Raw genomic sequence first — 26374 nt, forward strand, 5'->3', positions numbered from 1 at the left:
GAGGAGGAGGGGAACAAACAAACCCAGAGACAAGGGAATGACTAGTGATCTAAAAATCGATGGCGAGGAGGGTGTAGGATGCCTGGTAGACTTAATCAAGTGCAATATAGCCAAGAGGAATTAAAGCTAATGAAGGTCAAACATGATAGTTGGACAAGAGGAAAAGTTAAAGGAAATAGAGGAAAGAACTAGGAGGCAAAGGACATTTATAGAGGTCTAAATACAGGCAGGTATATAGGTAAATACATTTATATGTAATGATAGGGAAATAGATCTATGTACTATATGTTAAGTATTAAGGTAGCAGATGGACATTGAGCCTCTACTCAAGTACTACCTCAATGCAAGAACACTTTGTTCTAATAACCTGGCATTCAGTGATGCTTACCTTCCTGACATGATTGCTGAAGACAAAATGGGTACATAAACAAATGTGGTGAAGAAAGCTGATAGTGCCTGGCTATCAAAAGATAAAGCATTTGGGGTCTTAAACAGGCGACTATTTAGCTGAGAAGCAACAAAGCCCATATGGAAGAAGCACACCTGTGCAATCATGAGATGTTGATGGGAACAGGTACCAGGCATCAAAGACCCAGAACAAAAAAATTATACTGATATGAAGGAGGAGGAGGGCGGAGTATAGACCCCAAGCACATCTGTAGACAATTGGACATGCCCTCACAGAAGGGTTCCAGGAAGAGACAAGCTTGTTAGGGTGCAGTATAGCACCAACAAAACATACAATTTTCCTCTAGTTCTTTAATGCGTCTTCTCCCCAACTACCATGACCCCAATTCTACCTTACAAATCTGGCTAGAACAGAAAATGTACACTAGGAAAGATGAGTTCGAAACACAGGGGATCCAGGACAGATAAACCACTCAGGACCAATAATGAGAGTAGCAATACTGGGAGGGTAGCAGGAAGGTGGGGGTAGAAAAGGAGAACCGATCACAATGATCAACATATAACCACCACCACCCACCTCCACAGGGGGACGAACAATAGAAAAGTGGGTAAAAGAAGACAGCAGTTGGTGTAAGACATGAAAAAAAAATTATCAAGTGTTCATGAGGGAGGGAGGGAGGCAAAAATGAGGAGCTTATACCAAGGGCTCAAGTAGAAAATGTTTTGAAAATTATGATGCAACATATGTACAAATGTGCTTGACACAATGGATGTGATAAGAGCTGTGTGAGCCCCCAATAAAATGATTTTTTTTAAAGAAAAATATGTTTTGGGGTATTAAACAATGATTGTAGGGAATCTAGGGGAACAATGGACAAGATTTTATGTTGCTGGGTAGACACTATGAATATGTTTCTGCCTAACCCTCCATGAACCATACCATGGAATAAACACCATGACAACCTTGAACAGTTATCCTGCAGGCAGCCAGAGGATGCACCAGAGGCCTGACTGAATGAACTGAGACCTGCCTCAAACCTGCCTGTAACCTTGGACGGAGGACTGGGGTACTCTGCTTGGAGAAGCAGTGACCACCCCCAGGTTGTGGAAGTGGCATTCATTGAACCTTGGGGGGGGGGGACCCTTGGCTTGGCAGGTGCCCAATAGAAAGGGACACAGAATCCCTGTATATTGAGTATGTTGCTGCCCCTTTTGCATTGATATGACAGGTCCTGATCTGCTGGGCAGGGATCTACACTTGTAAGAAATAATCCAGGTAGTGCCCGCCCCTCCCCCGAGCACCCAATCCCCATGTTTAGGATAAACAGAGCTCAATGGATAGAGATCAAACTATGCAGGGCAACAACTCATGGGCTGTTGCTTGTGGTGAAACTGTTACTTACAAAGACTCATACCAACAGTACTGAAGTTATCAACGCAATTGCCTCTTTATATTTTTGTTTGTTTGTTTGGATTTTTATTCTTTGGCCTTTTTCCTTTTTTTGTTTGCTTGAATGCTGGTTGGCTTCTTGCTGTTGTAGTTGTTCTTATGCGTTTTGATTTTGTCATAATACAACAGGCCAAAGTAAACCAGAGTCATCCATAACCCGTGGACAAGCAGATGGATTCTGGGACCCCACTGAATTCTAGCCCCAATCCAAGAAGTTAGTTCTGATAACATGGCTCTGCTCCATACTCACTTTCATCAAATTATCCCTCAAGGTTAAGTGTGAAGGAAGCAGATGGTGCCCGGCTATCAAGTGGAATACAGTCTGGGGTCTTAAAGGCTTGTGTTCAAACAAGCAGCCATCTAAGCGAGGTGTCAACATGGAAAAGCACACCAATTTGTGTGATCCAAAGATGACAATAACAAAATCCAAGTAATGAAATATCTGAGCTTAATTTGTGAACACCCAATTTGGAGAAGCCTATGGAGGACAGTGGGAGCCCAAAACTCATCTACAGATTAAGCCTCTGGCAGATCCCCCTAACCACAGGCAAGGGTCTCAAGACACCTTTACTATCAAACAGAGAACTTTGTAAACTTGATTATACTGAACTGAACATGATACTTGGTCAGTAGACATCCCTCTTGGCCCAAGAGCAATTTGTTCTAGGATCAAGTGCTTCTTGTTTGTTCTGACAAAAGTTTCTGCCTTGGCTTTTAAAATATTGATGGTGGTCTTTTCTTTCTTGCTCATTATTTGTATTTTTATCTTTATGTTATTATTTTATCCTTGCCACTTTATTTTTTGTTGTATTGTTTCTGTTGTGAAGCATAGTTGTGTTCTAGTTGTGAAGAAGGAGTAGATGCACAGAGATAATAACTGGATGTAATGGTTTACTGAGGATGTGGTGGTGGGAGATAGGGAGGGTGGGGGGAATGGGGAGCAAACAATGAATGTGGGAGTGGAAAGGGAGCATTAGAACTAATTGTGTTTATGTATACACAACTCATTTCAAGAGAGATTTGACCATGGAAGTATATGATATGTTAATACTATGTCAAGAGAAGCACACACAAAAAAGAAAGAAACCAAATGACCAATGGTTAGCAAAGGTGAAGGGGAAAGAGTTGTATGAGGGACACTGAGTTCATGTCAATGGTGGTGGAATCATTTGGAAAAGGATACCAATAATGGTTGTACAATACAAAGAGTAGAATCATTGACACAGAATTATACAAGCAGAAAATTGTGGCCATGGAGAATGTTGTGTGTATATTTTTGCCACAAATAAAAACTAATAATTACATAAATAATGACTACAAGGAGTAAGAAAATGTTCTAGAATTGAATATGGTGACAACTCTTCTTGGTATAACTGAATTATTGAATTATATGACATGTGAAGTGCCAATAAAAATTTTTTTAAAAGAACTAGATGTTTTCTATAAACCATACATGAGTGGATTTTGAATTCCCACTTAATCGCGGCCCTAATCAAAGAACAATTAATTCTTATGACACAGTCCTACTTGATATTTGCAGTTATGAAGAACTCATTAAAGTTATGAATGTTATAGCAAAGTGTGGTGAGAAAACCAGATAGTTCCCAGTTATCAGTGTCTGGGGTCTTAAAGCCCTGCCTTAAAACAAGCAGCCTTCTAAATGAGGCACCAGCCAAGACCACATGGAAGAGGCACACCAGAACCTGTGTGATCTAAGGACTGTACATAATAAAACCCCAATCAGAAGGAGGGATTGATATTAGAGCTTAAATTCTGAAACCATGGTTTGCAGAAGGACATGGATGATTAAAGCTCAAAATCCATTTGAAGGATCCCCATGTGGATTAAGACTGTATTGAATACCCTCTGACATAGTCCAGAGATATAAATAACCTTGCTTTCAGACAGAGTACGCTATAAAGTGGATTATTGTAGAAATAGTTGTTAAAATGTAATTCCTTATCATTTGATCTCCCATTTGACCCATTTTAAAGTTGTTTCAGTTTTTAATATTTCCTGCTTTCTTTTCTATTGAGGTTCTTCTGTTTTATTCTGTCATTGTGTTGGGGTTTGTTTCTTGTTTTTGCTTTGTGCTTTTTTTTATATGAAATTCAGAGTAGGTAAATTTATAGATAGCAAATGGATTGATAATTTTCTAGGGGCATGGCAGGGGAAATTGGGGGGAAATGAGGTGCTAACAATAATGAAAGCACAAAAAGAAAATATTCCAAAATTGATTTGTGGTAATAACTGCACAACTCTTCCTGATATAATTGCACTAATAGTATGATAACTGAATTATATGTCAATGAAACTATTAAAATATTTTAAAAAGCCAAATAAAACCTATTTGATACCAAAAAAGAATTAAGTGTTTTGAAAAATGAAGCTAATTGCTCTCGTTAGATTTACAGCCTCAAAAATTCAAGGTTCTACTTTATTCTCCAGGGTTCCTATGAGTAGGAATCAATCCAGTGGCAGAGTTTTGTTTTAAAAAAGCCTGTCTGAAAAAGACACCAGGTAGCCCAGTAGGCTGAGTGTTGGAATGCTAGCTACAAAGCCAGCTCTTCAAACCAAGAGTCACTTCATGGGAGAATGAAGTTGCCAGTTTCTGAGAAGATTTACGATCTCAGAAACCCTGCAGCACAGTGCCCATTGTCCTATATGGTAGCCTTTGAGTCAGGATCCACTCAAGGGAATAGGTTACATTTAATTTGGTTGGTTTAAGGTCCCCCTATCCCAACCCAAAGGAGACTTCATAGCTCTGTGGATTAAATGTTGGGCTGCTAACTGTAAGGTTGGTAGTTTAAACCCAACAGTTGTTCCTTGAAATAAAGTTGAGGCTATCTGTTACTGTAAAGCAACAGTTACAAAATGCTATATAGCAGCGGTTCTCAGCCTGTGGGTCGTGACCCCTTTGACTCTTTCACAAGAGTCGCCTAATTCCTAACAGTAGCAAAATTACAGTTATGAAGTAGCAACGAAAATAATTTTATGGTTGGGGATCACCACCACATGAAGAACGGTATTAAAGGGTGGCAGCATCAGGAAGGTTGAGAACCACTATTATACAGGGTCTCTGTATGTTGGAATTGACTTGGCATTTGGTTTGGTCTTCTTTAAGGGTCCTCAACCCTAAACCAAAAGGGGAAGACAATGGGAGCATTGCATTTTTACTGATTTTAAGCACTATTAGTTGCTTATCTTAATGTTCCTATAATTGAAATCTTAAAATTGGTGGTGTGACTTTTACTGGCAGCATTTTTGCTTCCCAATAAGCACAAAATCAATAGCAACTTGTATTTGCTGAAAAACAGTATCTTCTCCCAAACATTAAAGCATGGGTAGGTAGCAGATTTAAGAACTCTTGATACTTGTATATTTTTCATTGTCTCTTTTGGAAGTAATGCAGCTGCCTATTTAATAAGCATTAAGTTTGTGCCTCTGATTTTGCTACATTCAGACGTGTTCCAATTTGCAAGAACCTGATGCTGACTCCCTATTGTGCCCATTCTTTTGTGGGAAAAAGTTCCCCACACTCAGTAGTTTTGTTGTCCTCAGTGAGAAAGGGAAACAATAAAGAGCTTTTAGTATACTGGCCCTGCAGCTGCTGAGAGGGAATGGTGTGCCTGTTAGATGCAACTAAGTCCTCACCCACAAGGCTGCATCTCAATACAGTTACAATCCTCTCCTGAACAGTGTGTGTGTGTGTGTTTCCCCCTTCTTAGAGTTCAGAAAGTTTTTTCGTAAGCATGTTTAGTTCTATAAATAGGTTAAAGTAAATAAAATAAACATTATCAGAAGTTAAAACATTTCTTGCCAAAAAGTTACCTTTTGCTACCTGATTTCGACAGGCACGGAGAGACTGAAAAAGGCTAAATCCATCAATAGTAACAATGGCAGCTGGGTATAAAATACTCAACTCTTCATTCTATTTAAGAAATAATAAAGAAAAAAATAATAATTACAATCTTTGCCAAGCCCACCTATCTTTAAAAAAAAAATAACTAAGTTACAAATAATGCAAAAATTCTAAACTGTCACTTACCCAATATAAAAAAAAAACAAAGAAAATAGTACTAATATAAGTGGGAAATGAATTTCTGAATACCTTCCCATCAAGGACTTAGAATTCTCAAATGTGAGTTTTGATATATGATAAATAATGCTTTCAAGTCAAATGGTAAAAAAAATAAAACATTTTTACAAAGTTATAATAATGAGATAGATCTACTGTGGCCATAAAACAATAATAAAAGTAAAAAGAAGAAAAACTGTCACCTGAAATTCCAGACAAGACTCACGGTATATCCTCACAAATACTGATGCATTTTCCAATGAAACACAAACATAATTCTACAGTTTTTGCTTTGCAATAACTAACATTTTGTTTTCAATATTTTTGTATTTCATAAAGAAGTCATTTTGATAACAGCTGCGTTGTTCTTAGATTCCATCAAGCTGGTTCAAACTGATAGTAATATGATGTACAAAAGAAGCTGTTTTCTTTTAGATTACATTTTCACAACTAGATTACACCACTGCTGCAGCCACTGTGTCAATTTATCTCATTGAGGGTCTTGCTCTTTTCTGTTTACTCTATTAAAAGACTAATCCTTTCTATTAACTTAACCAAAATACATTAAATAAAATCATGCGATCCTCTATTCTAAAGAGCATCTGGCTGTACTCGCAATACAGATTTGCTCATTCTTCTGGAAGTTTATGGAATGCTCAAGTCTTTGCCAACACAGTAATTCATAGGCATCAATTTTCTCTAGTCTTCTTTATTTACTGTTCAGCTTTTATATGCTTATGAGGTGACCGAAAATACCACAGCTTGGGTCAGGCACTTCTTGCTCTTTGAAGTGAATTATTTGCTCTATAGGAGGGCTTTAAAGATGTCCTGTGTTGCAAGTTTGATTTGGTTTGATTTGATTTTTTAACAGCTTCTTCCATGAACACTGATTGTGGATTCAAGTAAAATGAAATTCTTAACAGTATCATATTTTCTATATATCACAATGTTGATAATTGGTCCAGTTGTGAGGATTTTTCTTTATGTTAAGGTATAATCTATACTAAAGACTTGATTATTTGATGTTCATCATTAACTGCTTCAAATTCTCTTTGCTTTCAGCAAGCAAGCTTTTGTCATTCACAAATTACAGGTTATTAATGAGTTTTTCTCCATGAAGATGTGATCTTCACGTAGTGCAGTTTCTTGGACTCTTTGTATAGACTGAACAGATATAGTAAAAAGAAAAAACCTTTGTAATAAACACGTATAGTGAAAGGAGGCAAACTGCTGCTTTCCAGCTTTGCAGGTTCCCCCTGTTATGCTGATGACTTCCTCTTGCACTACATAAGGGTCCATATGAGCACCATTAAGTAAGTGGTGTGGAATTCCCATTCTTCACAATGTTATCCACGGTTTGTTATGGTCCACACTCAAATGCCTTTGCAATTAATAAAACACAAGTAAACACATTTCTGGTATTCTCTGCTTTCAGCCAAAAACCATCTGCTGCCAGCACTGATATCCCTAATTCTACATCCTCTTCGGAATCTGGTTTAAATTTCTAGAAGTTCTCTACCGATGTATTGCTACAACATTTATGAACTATCTTCAGCAACATTTTACTCACTGGCAATATTGTTTGATTATTTCTTTATTCTGTTGGATCATTTTCCTTTGGAATGGGCACAAATATGGATCTTTTCTAGTTGGCTGGCCAGGTAGCAGTCTTCCAAAGTTCTTGGCATAGGCAAGTAGGCACTTCCAGCGATATAACCATTTGTTGGAACATCTCATGTCCTGATTGCTGAGCATTCCACTCTACCAAAATTTACTTAAGTAGTTCTTATTGATGATCACCAAGGCTCCTCCCTTTCGTCCACTTGTTTTCTATACAGTCAGTGTGATCTTTGTGAGACAGAGTAAATCACTCTCCTGGTTAAAACTCTCTAAAGCAGTGATTCTCAGTTATGAAGTAGAACTGTAGTAAAGGGTCGCTGCTCTAATGGCTTTCTTCTGCACTTAAACTGAACTCCATAACCATTCCTGCACGGTCTAATGTCATTTCACTTCTCTCTCTCCTTGCTCAATGAACAGGAAACTCATCATTAACATGGTTCTTTTAGAGGACATGGGCCTTCTCTCAATTTTTTACCAGCCTGGTTCTCATCATGAAGGTCCTCAGGTCAAAGGTTAGTTACTCAGAGGCCAATCCTGAGCCTCTACTCAAAACAGCTTCCCCTCACTCTTGCAATGATATATCAGCACCAAGATATTTCCATCATAGCACTGATTAGAAACTTAACTCATCTTGCTTTCGCTGGTTGTTTTTCCCTCTCCACCACTTCTACATTGTAAGCTCCATGAAAGCAAGGATCTTGTTTGTATTGTAAATCAGTGAATCCTCAGTAATTATAATTGATTACAACTGAGCAAGGTACATACGCAACTCAAACTTAATCCACTGTGGGGTCAAGTCCAACTCACAGCGACTCCGTAGGACAGAGTAAAACTACACCTGTGGGTTTCTGAGACAAACTCTTTACTGGAGCAGAAAGCCTCATCTTTCTCCTGAAGAGTGGCTGGTGGTTTGGAACTGCTGACATTGTGGTTAGCAGTCCAATGCTTAATCCACTCCTCCAGAACTCCTATCAGTAAGTACATATTTATAAGTGTTTTTACTTTACTTCCAACTACTGCCTCAATTTCAACATGTCTGAAACCAAATTTTATTTATCCCTAAAGTAGAACTTTACTAGGGCTGGATATCTTACAGCTGTCATTGACTTTTCTTGCTTGTTTCTTTACATCTCTAGACAATAGTCATGGCCTGTCAATTCTTCCTTTCAAATGTTCCTTGCATCGGTCCTTCCTTTTACAGTTAAGCCTCGACTGGCTCCAAATTGTTCATCTCTATTGCAGATGACTTAAAAGACCAAAGTCCTAAACCCGCACCAATTCTTGTTTTTTATAGGCCCAACTCATTCTGAAGAATCCCTCAATATTTTATCACATATTTCTTCTCAATAAATCTTTAAAAGTGTATCACCTACAACAATTCTGCTTACATACTTGGTTTTCAAATTTATGTAAAGTTTGCCTAATCAGTACCTTCCTTATTATTTGTTAACACTGGTTTATTTTTTGTTTTATACATAACCCTCCATTTCAACCTTCCTTCATTTTCCTGCTGGTTGCTTAACATATTTTCCCTCTTTACTCATCAACCAATTTAACTCTGTTCTCATTATTCAAGGCCTAATTGAAATATTACTTGGCAGTGAAACTGAGTTATTTGAACTCTTTTGGAAGTAAGGTAGTACAAAGATGGATACATATGATATAGCTTTGACTATGGACAGTGAAAGTCCAGTAAAAGCATATTAGTCTAATTGTCTGTACAATGATTTTTTAAAAACTAAAATAACAAAACTACCACCAAGCACTTGGGTAAATATATTTTCATAGACTAACAAATAGTTCACCATTTTCCTCTTAGTATGGGTAATTCTGAGTCTATCCTAGTGGGGAGTAGGGTGATACACACACACACACACACACCTATATTTTTGCCTTAAGTTGATATTACATTCTATAGATGGGAGACTTTTTTGGGCATTCGACTAAAGAACTATATTTCATTGTCAAACTAAGCATACACTATTTTTTAAATAAGTAAAAGCAAGGGTGATAAAGTCTTTTTTTTAGAATTCATAGGTTATATTTCTAGAACAGGATAGCATAGCTGATGGCATGGACAACTTTAATTTTCTCTTTCCCAACCAAAAAGTGAGATACTATAACGCTGCTATAGGAAGAACATGATCTTTCACATTACCTGCTCAGTCACACCAGGATGCCGTGGGATCTCATAAGTTCTGCATTTGAGCTGTAGTACTCGGTCCTCATTCAAAAGCTGTGCAAGTAAGAGCACACCATTCTAGGACAAAACACAAAAGAGCCTCTTGCTTCCTTTCTGATATACCGGAGCCAGTAAGACCAGACAGAGAATATAGCATTTCCCCTGATGATTTCCCATGGATGCCAAAACATATTTTGGAAGAATATAGCTTCTCTGTATCTTGTACCCCAACTTTATTCCTTAACCTGCGCCCTATAAAGCATCAACTATACAATTCCAAGTAGCAGATAATGAAGTCACATACTAGTATAAAAGGAAATGCATAAATGGGTTTAATAGCCAACATTTATTTCCTCAACTCACCTCAGTGTAGAAGCGCACATAACCTGAAGTAAAGCCCACCACAATGCAGGTCCAATCAGGCCGCCCAGTAGAACTTCTGTTACAAACAAAATGCCATAGGACTTAACAGCTCATAAATCAAAACAAAAAGAACAGATCATTTGTATGCATTCTTACCTCTTTTGGCTTGCCAGTGGGATACACAGAGCACTAGTTACAAATTCCCTAAAACGAAACAAAATTTGCACATTCAATGAAATTATTAGTTTACTATTTTGCCCATATTTTGATGAAAAGGGCAAATAGGAGAAAATGCCATGCTTTACTCAGGACATATGTAAAAGACACAGGACATAAGTAAAATCACAGTAAAAGTTCACTCAAAGTAGAGTGAAAATGCATTCACATAAAATATGTCACGTTAATAAAATGTCTAATTTTTCACCCAGACTGTATGGTCACAAAAAGTACAAAAGTAAAAGTTTGCCGTACACCACTGATCGTATAACACAACTGAGAACAGCACAAATAATTACCAGGCAGTCATTATATCCCTTAACACAGTCCTCTCCTTATAAGTTAGAACATCATGCCCGTCTCAGACCAGAGGGAGAAGAATGCCAACCACAATAGATGCGAACTGAATATCTGCAGGATGCAATTCTCTAAATTGCCTTTCAACTAGCTAGTGTCTTCCATAGTTTGCAGAAACTTCCCTATAACCTATTTTTAAGCACCTGCTAATTTGATGTTCCCTAAAAAAATGATTTTTTTCCCTCTGACATGTATACCAACTACTGTCTTACATTGTCAAAGCAGTTTGAGAAACTATAACCAAACACTAGATGATTACTGAACAAAGTTAAGTTTATCTTTTTGTTTGATCAGTTTTAATCAGTCCATTGAGATCTGCTTTACATTTCTGACAGATATCCAATGTCTTCAAAATGTTTAAACCAAAAAGACGTAGGGAGAAATAATAAAATGTATTTTTCTAACAGAAAATATTTGCTTCACTGAATACTTACAATGTGTCAGCCTGTACTAGCCACTTCTACTTGGTTGTCTTTTATCTGAATTCAAGGTTTGTAGGACCATCTAAATTCAAGGTCTGTAGACCATCTAACTCATTTTAATTAGAGAGCTTTCACTCATAAAAATTTAACTGAAAATATTCTTTGACTCAGGTTTCCAGTTTAGCAGATCATGTAGCCGTGATACAGAAAAATTTTGAAATTCTCACTGGGTTAGCTGTTGCTGCTGTTGGTGCCATTATGTCAGTTCTGACTCAGGGACCCTACGTAAAACAGAACAAAACACTGCCAGGCCCTGTGCCATTCCCACAATTGTCCTCACTGTTGAAGCCACTGTGCCAATTCACCTTGTCAAGGGCCTTCTTCCTTTCCTCTGCTCCCCCACCCCCACCCACTACTTTACAAAGATGATGTCCTTCTTCAGGGACTGTCTCTCCTGACAACATGTCCACAGACGTGAAACCAAGTTTTGTCATCTTTGACTTTAAGGAGCACTCTGGTTTTACTTCCTCCAAACAGATTTATTTGTTCCTTTGACAGTCTGTGGTACTTTCAATATTCTTTGCCAGCACCATATTTCAAATACATCGATTCTAACACAGTCTTCCTTATTTAATGTTCAACTTTCATACGCATACGAGGTGACAGAAAATACCCTGGCTTAGTCCTCAAAGTAACATCGTGCTTTCCAATACTTTAAAGACATCTTGCACAGCAGGTTTACTCAATGAAACATGTCATGGGATCCCTTACTGCTATTACCATTGATTGTGGATCCAAGCAAGACAAATAATCTGTGACAACTTCAACCAATGTTACCCTGTTGGGTCAGTTGTAAAGGTTTTGGTCTTCTTACATTGAGTTGTAATCCACACTGACGACTACATTCCTTTATCTTCATCAGCAAGTATTTTAAGTCCTCTTCACTTTTAACAAGCAAGGCTGTGTCATATGTGTATCTCAGGTTAATAAACCTTTCTCCAATCCAGATGTAGCATTCTTCTTCATACAGTGGTGCTTCTCTGATGAACTGCTTAGCATACAGTGTGAATAAATACGGTAAGAGGATACAACCCTGACAACAGCCTTTCCTGATTCTAAACCATGAAGTATCCCCTTGTTCTGGTCTTGATCTATCGATAAGTTCAGCAGGAGCACAGTGAAGTGCTCTAGGATTCTCATTCTTCTCAAAGCTCTCCATAGTTTGTTACGGTCTACACAGTCGAATGTCTTGGCAAAGTCAATACAACGCAAGTAAATGATGTTCTTTGCTTTCAGTCAAGACCCATCTGACATCAGCAATAATATCCCTTGTTCCATGTACTCTTGAATTTAGTCTGAACCTCTGGCAGCTCCCTGTGAATATACTGCTACAAACGTTGTTGAATGGTCTTCAGTAAAATATCACTTGCATGTTATAATTCTCCCTAATTTGAGCATTCTGTTGGGTCATAAGTTAGTAGGACAGGGAAACTAACCATCTTGCATTTCTGAACTACTTACAAGTTGAAAGAATTAATATAGCTTTAATCCAAACCCAAAGGAGGGAAGAGTATTAGAGCTTCAATTGTGATTCTGGTGAGGTTATAGGTGACAATGGAGATCAAAGTACATTTGCAGGATCTACACAGGGAATAAGCCTCTAGTGATTTCTGTCTAACCATAATTGAGAGAACAACCTTGTGATCAGATATTGTAGAGATGACTATAATAGACTAAAATGATAAATCTGACTTGAACGGTTAAAAAAATTAACATAGCACTGTATCCTTCAAGTAGAATCCCAGTGCTACCACAACAGAGAAAACAATAATGGCCCTTGAATTTTTGGTTAAATAAAATTAGTAACAGAAACCAAAAAGAAAGAACTAAATACGTATAAAAATATCTTATCGGATTTTCTCTAAAGTGCTCTTTATATTTTTTCAAATAATAGTATTTAAAATAATTATCACATAATACAAATCAAAACACTGAGATACCTCCTCTTGCAGGCACTGAGAGCAAAGTTCAAAACAACAAATTTTAAAATGTTGGTGAGGATGTGAAGAGACTGGAACCCTCATCCATGGTTGGTGGGACTGTGAATCTACACAACCAGTGTGAAATAAGGTATGGAACTTCCTCAAACAAATGGAAACAGAAATACGTATGACCCAACAATCCCTCTACTTGGATATGCCCTTAAGAAACAAGGAGCAATACAAGCAGATAAATGTACAGCCATGATTACCGAAGCACTATTCACAGTGGCAAGAAGTTGGAACCATTAGATAAATAAATTTTGGTACATACATACAGTGGATTATGCATCCCTAAAGAATAATGAACTATCAAACACCTCATGACATGGTTGGCTATGGGAGACATTATGCTCAGCAAAGTACTCAATCCTGTAAGGCAAATATTGTACGAGATCACTAGTATAAAATTTAAAAATCAAGAAAAATGGTTCCCACACTAAAATCAGGTGTGAGGCAAGAGGGAATGACAGGGAAGGGGAAGAATATAAATAAATAAAATTGATATTATAGAAAAAGATACATGACAGTAATACACACACATATGCAGCGGAATAGATATACATGATAAACAAATAGATAATAATATACAAGTATTAAAAAAAAAGTTATCGCATAATGAACATAAAGTCTACAATCCCTTGGAGACCTGGGTGGTGCAACTAACTAAAAGGTTGGTAGTTCAAGCCAAGGCACATCTCAGAAGAAAAGACTAGTGACCTCAACAGCCTTGAAAACCCTGTGGAGCAGTTCTACTCCGCTCTCCTGAGTAGCTGTGAGCTGAAGCCAACTTGACAGCATCTAACAATAACAATAACAACAACAACCCTTACAACTCAGATAAAATACACTGACCTAACACTCAATTATGAATTTTCTAAACATTCACACGCAGTCATTCGGTTACACGCATACACTTAATGTCGAGAAAGAAAACATTAATTAGCACTTACCCTTCTTCAGCACTTAAAGAACCACTCCAACCAACAGCAAATTGCATTTCTTCTTTCCCTTTATCACCAGGTTTCCATTTTGCTTGGGGAGGGACAGGAAGGAAATCAAGCTATTTAAATTCCTTTAGCTATGTACTAAAGCAGTGATTTCTAAATTTCATCTTTTCCTTTAGAATAGTGTGTATGTACCAAATTTAACAAAGTGGCATTAATTGATGTCTTTTTCATAGGTGAATATGTACCGTTTCAATTTTTTTTTGTAGAAAACTACCCAGTCTAACCTTCAGACTCTTCTTTCCTGAACTAAAGTCATACAATCTTATCAGAGTTCTAAAAGCTTAATTTCCATGCACCATCCAGTCTATACAAAAGGACACTTTTCATCCTTGACGAGCAGAGAAAATTTCCCTTTGGATTTATACATCTGAAGGGAAACTCTGTTGCCTTAAGAGAGTATTCTAGGGTCACTTTATATATGAGCTTATATTTGATTAGGAAAGTTCTTGGTATTATATCAATCCCAAACTTTAATAGTCAATCTTCAACACACATTATGAGTTGAAAACTTTTATGAAAAATGATATATATGGTATTAGGAATTTCCCAATTATAGTTGAAAATCCCTTTACTAACATTACTCAGGGGTCAGTGAACTCTGGCTCCTGTTTGTCCCTTGTAAGAATTGCACAATACTCAATACTGCCTTTGAAATGTTATATAATCATAGCTATGTTATCTGTAGCCAAAAAGAAAAGAGAAAAACAGAGAGGGTATATAAAGAAATCAGAGAAAAAGTAAAGAAATAAAAAGTGCTGTACAATATATTTTTAAAATGGTAAGGTATAGCTACATGTAAATATATATAATAGAAATGACATTTTTCTTCCTTCCAAATCTATCTTGTGTTCTATTATATGCAGTAAAATAAGTCCATTGAAACTAAAAGGGTACTTACGCACTAGAAACACAGCTTTTTGTTCCCGAGCTATAACCATAAGATCACTGGTTGGAGATAAAGATAAAACACAATGTTGAAGCCAGGAAGCTTTTTGTGTTTTGCAAACAGCTCCTTCTTCTTCCTGTGGGTAAAATGAGAAGTACTTATATATATGCAAAGATTATTGAAGGTATTTCAATTTAGCTTGTCCTTCCTGGGGTCCTTCCAGGGGTGGGAGCAGGGGATCAGTAGGGAATCTCTCCAATTTATTCACAATACTTCAATCATAGATCTAACAATAATCTGTGAAAGCTAACAAATTAAAAAATTTCATCACAAACAAATGTCAGAATCAACTCAGCGCAAAAAATGTACACAGAAACCAGCAAAACACTAAAAAAAAAAAATACTATTTAGGGGTCATTTCACAGAAAGTCAGTATTAGAACGTTTAAATTTGCATTATAATGAATCTTATTAACAGATTAAAGAAATAATTATCTGATGATTATTATGGTTGTTCTTGATAAAATTTGACATCTCTTTTGTTTTACCTGCAAGGTATTTTCTTTTACTTCTGATTCAAGAGGGCTTCAAAAAATTCTTGGGAAAAAGGAATTACCTAATTGCCAACTACTAAAAAACATGGTCCAACCATAGACACTTATTTTGGGGAGATGCAGTTCAATCCATGACACCATCCTACTCTGACTTCAACCTTCATACACACACATTGCAGTAAGTCTTTACTCCTGATTCCTACTTATTTTGTAATGGCATTTCTCCCACACTAGACTAGAAGTGTGGGAAAGCCTGTCTTATACTACTCTGCAGCTCCCATGGGGTATAGCTTACTAACAGCATGTGCCAGTATCCCCATTACTTCTTGTATTCACATTGATGCTTACATAAGCAAGTGTCTAATCTTCCACAATGAAACTATGTAACAACAATGATCAATCAACTCAAAGTTAGTATAATTTATCCTTAGTACTATCTTCCTTTAAGTAACAATAAGATTTAACATTTCAAAATTCTAGCTGATATACTCATGGTAGGTACAAAATATATAAATATGACAGAATGTCATTGCATTGTACCCCTCTTAGATGACTCAGAACTAATGTTGAATGATCATCAACTTTCTGTCAGCATCTCACTCCTAAAGGGCGCCCGGCAAAACACTCAGAACCCCATCTGGGCTAACCCAGATGAAAGCCTGGGAAAAGACAGATGTCTCTTGTTCAAAAATGAATTCAGAAAACTTCCACAGTCAATGCTTATATCTCTAACGCTGTTCAACCATCTCATAAATATATACTTTTAGTAATATGAAACCAGGTAATAAAAGAACTACATATAGATTAGTAATTTGTTTCATTTACGGTGATTTTGGGAAGACCCCAAGTCTTCTCCTTTTCACTTTTTCTTTGCCCTTTTTACTTCTCCATCTTTCCTTGTGATTGTGGGACTAAAGGGAGAAGCTCCCAGTATGCCACGGTAATGTTGGACACATACAGCTAGGAGTTATAGAAAGCATTATGCACTTCAATTATGTTATGGCATATCTCATCATCAGTAGTTGATATACCATGTAAAATTCTAGAGCCGAAGCTTAATTCATACTGTTTGGTAATGATGTTATCTTGCCACACAATGCAATGGAGTTGTGTTCTTAATCTAATCTTAAGGGCTCTTTTGATTCACAACCACACATGGGAGCAGGTGTATGCAAGGACTAACTCAGTCAAAAGCAATTCTCAAGTAGCTAGTTTTTGTGACTACCACACAGTAATCAATGTATCAAATTAAAAAAGGTAAAAATCCCCTAGTGACAATCATTAAAACCAAATAATACATTAAAATTATAGATTTTTTAAAATCTTTTTTTGGAGGCCTATAAGCATGGTGTTTCTTCACTAACTTATTTATTCTGCCAAAAGCAGAGGGGTTTTACCAGGATACGAAGAAGCAAGCTGAAAACCTGAAAAACCTGGGAGAAGAGTGTAGTAAATGTAAAACTTTCAATAAATACTCAAAAACGTAAAAACAGAACAAAACAAAAAACCCTTGGTATTACATCAGGATATCTGCAATCAAACATGCAATATGACAAAGAACAGAAGGATGGAAAAGCACATGTCCTAAATGGTTTCTATAATTTTTCTTACTTTGTACCAGAGCAATTTGATAGGTAGAAATCAGGGCACAATAACTTGAAATCTTGTCTTGTGCTGCCGGCACAATCCTGTGCTGAGCACACAGAACCTCATCAACCAGTGCTTGGCACTGATGGTACTTGCCGGGTTTGCTGGTCTACCTCACGAGGAACAGGCAGTGATTAAAATGGTGATTTGGGTAATGCTGAAAGCAACTTTTGCCAAGCACTATGTGCCAGGAACTGTGCTAAACACTTTATATACATATCTTACTTAATGCTCACAGCAACTCTGGGAGGTAGGTTTTATTACTATCCTCATTTTGAAAGATGTAACAAGAGCATGCTCTTACAACCAGCTTGTACAGATGGAGAAGGTACATGGACTCAGGTGTTGGGTTTGGTCCACTCTCAGCATCACTCCTCCGTGCTGCTTCCACACTACACTGCAGGAGAAACTGGTCACCAGGGCAAATCTGGTACAACACCTCTGAATCTCATCTGCCCTGCCACTCTCACTGATGCTGGGACTTGGTGACGAACTATCAGGCCTACTGCTGAGAATCCAGAATTAAGGGAATAAAGAATTCTACTTTTAGACTAGAAGGCTAATCCCCTTCTATGTGAGGGGGGAAAAAAGTGACATCCAATGTGTTGTGATCTAATCAAATTTAGCCCATTTGACTCAAGTAACTTTGTTTGGAAAGGATGATTATATATTTAATATTATTGTTTAAATAGTGTGTAATGAAATAGCCCCCTCCTTATCAAAATAATTAACTGCTGAATTAGATGACATGCTGGGGAACTTTCGGATTAACAATGTCACAAATACAAATGTTAAGAACCAAGTTTCTGATTTGGAAGCACTGAAACCTTATTGGGGGAGCTTAGCTTAGGGTTTCTGAACCGAGGCACTATGGGCATTTGGGGTCAGATAATTCTTTTTGGGGGGTGGAGCTGTTCTGTACACTGTCGGATGTTTATTAGCATCCTTGCCTTCTACCTAACAAATGTCACCAGCATCCTCCAAGTTGGACAAATAAATTATCTCCAGACATTGTCAAATGGACCCCAAGGTAAGCAATATCCCCACCGTTCAAAACCATTGGCTTAAGTGAACAAGAAAAATATTGTGTTAAAAAAAATTAAGTCAGTGAGGAATTGTAGTAATAAGAACAAGACCATTGGCCAAATACCCTAGCACTGCTAGTCTGAATAGGAGCAACACTCTCCCCCACATTTTGTCATACTCCTCTCTTAGCCAGCTGACAGGACAATAGTCTTATAAATATATTGAAATCATCTGATCTAAAGCCCTTATTTTTCAGAAAAGGAAATCAAGACCTACAAGTGGACTGTCAACAAGTCTCACGCCACATATTAATTTAAACTGTGGTGGCACAGTGGCTTGGTATTAGGCTGCTAACCACATTGTCAGCAGCTCCAACCCACCAATTATTCCTTGGGAAAAATACGAGGCTCTCTGCTCCGGACAAGATTTGCAGTCTCAGAAGCCCACAGGGGCAATTTTACTCTGATCAATGGGGTCACTGTAAGTCAGAATCAACTTGATGGCAGTGGGCTGTATATCTTCATATAGTCCTTGGACAATTTATATGATAACTCGGGTTCTTCACCTCTACAATCAGGGGACCGAACAAATATGAGGGAGTATGATGACATGCCATGAGCATGATGAGATCCTCAAAGGACTCAATTTTCTCTCTCCCTATTAATCTTTCCTTACAGCGCTCCATAGCAATGTTCCAAATGAGCTGCAGCTCTTCCAGGTGCCAGCTGTGTCAGGACAGAGAGAAAACGCTGCACACACTTTTACAGACTCTGGGGACAACAGATGGACAAAAACAATGACCCCCTCATAGGAGCACAAAACTCCGCAGAAACAGACTCAGGTTGGAAGCAGGGGAGCAGGGTGTCAGGGAATCTTCCTACTGGGATCAACTTCTGAACTAAACCCTACAATGAACAGAAATTAGCTAGCAATAAAGAAAGCATAAGGAGCAAGGCTAGAATCAGTGACAAAACAGGACCCCTAACTAGAATGTTCTATCAAGATGAATTGACAGATCATTAGCATGAGTACCCTTGCTACGTGGCTGACAAAATGCAAGCCCATCAAGTAATTTTATTTTGTCTTAAAAGGACATTTAGGTGACACCTAATCCACAGTGCCACCGGTGGCCTCTAAAATTCAACTCTACTCAGTGGCACCAAAGAGAGTCCAACTCATAGGGACGCTACAGGACAGAGTAAAATAGCCTCTTTTGAGTTGTTAAATCTTTTTTAAAAAAGCATTTTATTGGGTGCTCGTACAACTCCTATCACAATCCATACATCAATTGAATCAGTCATGTTTGTACATATGTTGCCCTCATTCTTTTCTAGACATTTACTTTCCATGAGTCCTTGGTATCAGCCCTTCCCCCTCCCCTAATAACCACAATAGATTGTACATGGTTACTATTTTCATCTCTCACACCGACCACTGTCTCCCTTCCCCCATGTTTTCTGTTGTTCTTCCCCAGTAGAGGGGTATATGGTTACATGTCGGTCCTCTCCCCCACTTCCCCCTACCCTTCTGGTATCACTATTCCCACTCCTGTTCCTTGATTCTGTGTGTTGTGAGCTCCAATCCCGTTCTATACCTGTGTACATGTTCCGGTCTAGTCTGGATTGAGCAGCAGCACTGGGGTCATGGTAGTGGGGGGTGAGGAAGCCTTAAGGAACCAAAGGAATATAGTGTGTTTCATCGATGCTCTACTGCACTGTGGTGTCTCATCCCTTCCCTGTGGCCCCTCTGTGGGGAGATTGTTCCACGGTCTAGACTGGCTTTGAATCTCTGCTCCATTCTGAACAATATGTTTTTGTTTGCAACATGTTTTTGTTTGTTATTGTCTGCTGATGCCTATTAGTTGTTAAATCTTAATATGAACAGACAGTCTCATTCTTTCTTCCTCAAAGTGGTTACTAGGTTAGAACCACTGGCTTTGTGATTAGCACCTCAATGAATACCCCACTACACCTCCAGCACACCTTGTTGACCACTACATGTAAAGCACTACTTGTTAAATACAATGACACATATTTTTCATGTATTAATTAATGCAGTGATTAAATAGCCACTAAAGTCATCCAGCATAGGTTTTCAAGGTTTTCCACTTTAAATACAGTAAGTGCATCGTTTGCAACTGATTATCTTTGTCATTGTGCTAATGTTCCCAAGTATTTATACTTTACAATGACACCAGTGAACAAAAATTAAACCAAACTCAGTGACTCAGAGTAACCCTGTAGGACAGGGTAGAGCTCTCTGTGAGTGTCTGAGACTGTGATGCTACACAGGAGTAGAAATCCCTCTTTCTTCCACAGAACAGGCTGGTTGTGAACCGCCAACCTTGCAGATCGCAGCCCAAAGTGTAGCCACTATGCCACCAGGGCTCCTTGGTGCCAGTAAGATACAGTATAATTAAGTGACTTGTCAGGACACAGACTGTAACTCATAGTAAGTAGTTTATCATCTAAATCATAGAAATAAATTATAATCCATAGTTTCGAAGCCAAAATCTAAAAGCTCTGCAGCATGGAAAGTAATAGTCTGGACCACTGTCCACAGCGAAGTGTAAAAGTCTTTTCAGAACTAAAAGGAAGCAACGCAACACACACTCTAAATTGAATCACAAATTTGAAATTAAAGACCTACAGAAAAAACACTACAACTCTGATCTCAATCTTAAGCTATTTCTCTTAACCTTAAAGGAAGTTAACTATAATTCAGTAACTCTTACAGTTTTATTTAAACAATCAATTCAAGTAGGATTAATTCTATATTACTTGTAATCCAGGAATTTTATGTAATAACACATTTATTATTCATAAAAATACATTTCACAAACAATTACAATGGAAACAAAGCCTTTTAAAAAACCACATTTCTTTTTCCTGAACTATTTAATACTAAAATCTATATTCTCCCTTAGTTGCAATGGAGTACAAGGTACAAGAATGTATGAACCAATTCCTGCTTAAAACTTTAATATCTAGTTGTACAAGACCAACAATTAAGAAACAACTAACATCCATTATAAATCAGAACAGACAAATCAGCTATTTTAAGTCCTTTCAATTTTAAATTGCTATTAAGAGTTCAGGATAGTAGTTTCTAATGAGATTTAGAAGCAAAAAAATGTATGAATGATGATCAACTTCATAATTTAGAAAGTACAAATTAAAACACTGAAATGGCCTTCCATACCCATTAAACTAGCAGAGATTGAAGTCCTTTATTTTAATAGAAACATGAATGTTTTGGTCTGAACAGGCTCCACGAATTATTTGCAGTAAATCCTAGCTGTTATAATCTAACCTGCTGTTATAACCCCACTGGGGAAAGCTTTTCTTTGCTATGATTATGAACACAGCAGTATCGGGTGTATTTGAAATCAATCTAACGTAGATACGAGAGATTAATAAGCAAGCCCAGAAGGGGAAAGATAGATGCCATACCACGTGAAGAACGCCAAGGAAAGTGAAACAAAGGCCATCCCCAAGAACCAACAGAGGAAAAAAACCTCCCAGAAACCATGAGAAAGCAAACTTGTTTGATAAAGTCATCTACTTGTGATACTCCTGTTATATTAGCACCAGATAACCAACACAATGGGTATAGAGAAATATTTCATTACTGCAAAATAAATGTGTATTGTGATAAAAAAGAACTCACAGGTCTCATATTGGAGAGCAATAATGTAGGGGATTAACTCTGGCATAAGCCTATCCGTTTTGACTAAATTAGAGACTTATTATCTTAGCTCAAGCCCTTTGCTGCCATGTGAAAAATGTGGACACAACATTGCTAGATAGTTAATTTTCAAAAGAAGTTATACACTTGGCAGGGGGTCCAAAGAGAGGGAGGGAAGGGGGGGGGGGGGAGAGAGAGAGAGAGAGAGAGAGAGAATGAACAAATTGTTCCAGCCAAATTAAAATGCTCTCAGGGCAAACTGGGTTCAGAGCAGGTTTGTCCTGTAATATGGAGAGCAGAGATCAAAAGATGAAGCATCAAAAAAAAAAAAAAAAGATGAAGCATCTGGGGTTTTAAAGGCTTGAAGATAAACAAGTGGCTATTTAGCTGAGAAGCAACAAAACCCACGTGGAAGAAGCACACCAGCCTGTGTGATCATGAGGTGTCGACAGGATCAGGTTAATCAGGCATCAAAGAACAAAAAAATTGTATCATTGTGAATGAGGAGGAGTGCAGAGTGGAGACCCAAAGCCCATCTGTAGGCAACTGGACATCCCCTTATAGAAGGGTCACGGGGAGGAGCTGAGCAAGTTCAGGGTGCAGTATAGCACTAATGAAACATACAACTTTCCTCTAGTTCTTTAATGCTTCCTCCCCACCACTATCAATGATTCCAATTCTACCTTACAAATCTCGCTAAACCAGAGGATGTACACTGGTACAAATAAGAGCTGGAAACACAGGGAATCCAGGACACATAAACCCCTCAGGACCAGTAATAAGAGTAGAGACACCAAGAAGGTCAGGGGAAGGTGGGGGAAATAGGGGAACCGATCACAATGATCTACATATAACCTTCTCCCTGGGGGACGGACAACAGAAAAGTGGGTGAAGGGAGATGTCGGACAGTGTAAGACATGAAAAAATAATATTAATTTATAAATTATCAAGGGTTCGTGAAGGAGGGGCTGGGAGAGGGAGGGGAAAAAATAAGATGCTGATACCAAGGGCTCAAGTAGAAAGAAAATGCTTTGAGAATGATGATGGCAACAAATGTACAACTGTCCTTGACACAATGGATGGATGTATGGATTGTGATAAGAGTTGTACAAGCCCCAATAAATGATTTAAAAACAAAAAGAAAAGAAATATGGAGAGCAGAGAAAGGTCTTTGAAATTGAGATTGGAGCAATTTTTCAGAAGCATCATTAACTATTTCAAAATGCTAAATGTATTTACATTCTGTCTAAGCAATTCCACTTTTAGGAATATATTACTTAAGGATAAAAAATAACTAATACAGTGGTTACACGTTGGGCTGCAATCCTCAAGGTCGGCAGTTTACGACTACCAGCTGTTGCTTGGGAGAAAGACTGGGTTTGCTACTCTGTGAACAGTTAGTCTCGGAAACTAACAGGAGCAGTTCTACCCTGTCCTATAGGGTCACTGTGAGTCAGTGTTGACCCGATGAGAGCGAGTTTAGTTTTGGGGTTTTTTACAATGTGCTAGGTATTATTCTGGACTCGTTCAATCTTTGTAGCAATCCTATACATTTGATATTTGCCAATAGTCCCACTTTACAAATCAGGAGCTCAATTCACAGAAGTTCTATCACATGCCCAAGGCTGCACAGTAAGTGGCAGAGCTGGGATAGAAATGTGGCAGTCTCTCAAATGAGAAACCAAATGCTTACAGGTACTCCAAGATGCACAGTGGGTGTAGAGGTGTTTGTTGAAAAGTTGCTTCAAAGAGTAAACAAACAGGGTGCTTAAACAAATCACGGTACATTTATATAATGCCGTATTAGGTATTACTGGAAAAGAAAGATGTTTTAACAGCATATAAGAAAAAATATTTAAAAGCATATTAAAAAAAGAAAATTAATGACATTAAATGGTACGGTGCAGTGTGTAAAAATACAGTATAAAATGGCTTTTAGTCAAAGATGGTTAATTAAACAAAAGATGGTTAATTAAACACATGGATTTTACTTTCACTACTTTCAGCACCAAAACCCCACTTAAAAAAAAGAAGTGAAAGATTTTTTATAAAAGCAAAACCAGTAAGAGTGAAAAGAACAAGAGGCTAAAAGCTACAATGACTGAGTTAAAAAGCAGATGGGTAAGTGGTAAATAATTTTGTAGTTACTAACTTCTATGCTCACCAAGGTGGACAATGTTTTGCTGTTGTACACAGACAGGGTTGTTAGAGTAAGAACTGACTTGATGACACCTAACAACAAAAACAAATCTCTAAACTGGTGCCGTGTCACTGGTGGTTCAGTGCAGAATTTTCACCTTCTATGCACGAAACCAGGATTTGATTCTCAGCCAATGTGCCTGAGAGTGGGGGCTACTATGTGCCCATCAATGGAGACCTGTGTGTTGCTATGATGCTGCACTTTCAGACTGAGATGAACTTGCAAGAAAGGTCTGGCAATCTGTTTGCAGAAATCAGTCAGTGAACACTAGTCTGATCTTTAACTGATCATATGGGGATGGTGCAAGTTGCATTTACTTCCATTGTGCACAGTGTCACCATGAATAAAGGTGACTTGGAGAAGCCAACACCAACAAACATGGGGAAGAAAGCTAAGAAGCAACCCCAGCTGCGCAGACAAAATTATCCGTAGGCTTAGGTGCCTCTGAAATGGGAGTAAATATGGGCAACACTCAAGAAGTCTAGGTTGAAAGCACTGTTTTATAAAGCTTTTATTGTGAACTGGGGTGAAAGTTTACAGAGTAAATTAGCTTTACATTGAACAATTCATACATTTTGTTTCAAGTCACTGACTGCAATCCTCACAATGTAACATCATTTACTCTACTTCATCTCTGCGGTTCTTTTCATTCCTCCAACTTTCCTGCTTCGAATAGTGGTCTTAAACAAATGCTGCCCTTTTTAACTCAATTAGCTGATTGTTATAATAACTGCATATCTTCCTACTGTTATTGCCCATGGCAGGACAATATTGTTTGGTTGAAAACTGAGCCATGGATCCAAGGTCTGAAGGGTGGCTAAGGGCCATAGTCTCTGGGGTTCTACCAGTCTATTTGATCAAGTCTGATCTTTCTTATGATTTTGAGTTTCCTGTTTTTCATACTCTATCCAGGACCTTCTAATATGATCCCTTTCAGAATAGTTGCCAGTGGTAGTTGGGTACCATCTAGTTCTTCCAGGCTCAGGGTCATGATGGCTCAGGTTCACATGGTCTATTAACTCATGGGAATAAATGCTTCCATGTCTCCTATTTTCCTCACTCATGTTTGCTCCAGATGGGGAGAGACCACACAATATACATATATATTTAACAAAAGTTAAGCCCTCAAATTGCTTCTCCATCTATTACTAGTCCAACCCTCCCTGATTTAATATCTGACTCACTCAATGAAAACTACCCTGAGTGCAGATTTGAACTACAATAAAGATGTATACACCAGCGAGAGAAGCAGTGGCAGCTGACTTCCTGGAGACACTAAAACAAGTCGGCCTTAAAGCATGTGGACATACATACCACTACCATGGAGCCTGGACCACTTGTTGGTGTGTGACTAACACCCGGTGTTGTAAACAGCCGAGAACAACCACACCACTATATTAATATGTAAAGCCTTTATTAAACAGCTGGTCCAAGAATAGGCTAGCTCCTGGAAACCTCTTGATCAAGAGAAAAGAAATGCCAGACTTTTGATAGTTCAAAATAGGGGGCTTGTTCAAGGGGAAGGATATTCTAGCCATTACATTCTTATCAGGTTGGCAGGAAACAGCACAGCTGCGGGTGCTAATTCAAGGTCTTGCAAGATAATATACATTTCTTGCTAACTGGGTAGGCAGGGTCTGGAGATACCCCAGAAGAGTCAAGGTCTTGTTGGGAGAGCCGGGAGAGGGAAAGAAGGGGCACTAACTGCCAGCAGGGGACAAAGGCAGTTTGAAACGAGATGGAGTTCTTCATGATATGCTAGGTTACTACAATGGGAGTAACTTAAATTCATCTTTGTTTATGGGCACACACTCCTTTAACTGCACTTCTCAGGCTAGTACGTCACTTGACTAGAATCTACTAAAAGGAAGTTAATGGCTTTAGAGATAAAAAGTTTTGAATCTCTAAACAGGTGCAATTTTTTTTTTAAAGGGGAGGAAAAAAAGCAGAACTACTGGGAGAGTTATGAAAAACTCCGGGCTAGACCGGGGATTCTGTATGTTGACACTACTGACATGCTGGTACAAGGTTAAGAAGTACAGAAGTGAGGACTTGGAGGCAGTAGTGGAAGCACAGCAGGTCCTGAATCAAAGGCCAAAAGTCAACAACTTTCTTGTCTGGGTTTTAGCCCAGTGAATCTCAAGGGCTCTCCCCTCAGGGGATATTTGGAAATATGTAGAGACATTTTGCTTGTCACATCTAGGGATGGGGAGGATGGATGTTAGCTATT

The 26374-nt window shown here is 38.1% G+C and overlaps 1 protein-coding gene across 1 annotated transcript in view; it reads right to left on the minus strand.

Annotated features, from left to right (window-relative positions):
• The window catches only part of RAB3GAP2 (RAB3 GTPase activating non-catalytic protein subunit 2), a 118887-nt gene that overhangs the window by 65490 nt on the left and 27023 nt on the right, over window positions 1–26374 (minus strand). Inside the window, exons 3-8 of the mRNA XM_004699908.3 lie at window positions 15044–15167; window positions 14089–14170; window positions 10258–10305; window positions 10102–10177; window positions 9715–9816; window positions 5690–5789 (exon numbers count right to left, since the gene is read on the minus strand). Coding sequence (XP_004699965.1) covers window positions 5690–5789; window positions 9715–9816; window positions 10102–10177; window positions 10258–10305; window positions 14089–14170; window positions 15044–15167 — 532 coding nt within the window. The remainder of the gene's footprint in view (window positions 1–5689; window positions 5790–9714; window positions 9817–10101; window positions 10178–10257; window positions 10306–14088; window positions 14171–15043; window positions 15168–26374) is intronic.

Source organism: Echinops telfairi, unplaced genomic scaffold (genome assembly GCF_000313985.2).
Source record: "Echinops telfairi isolate 266 unplaced genomic scaffold, ASM31398v2 ScPeMD7_7424;HRSCAF=8462, whole genome shotgun sequence".
Classification (NCBI taxonomy): Eukaryota; Metazoa; Chordata; class Mammalia; order Afrosoricida; family Tenrecidae; genus Echinops; species Echinops telfairi.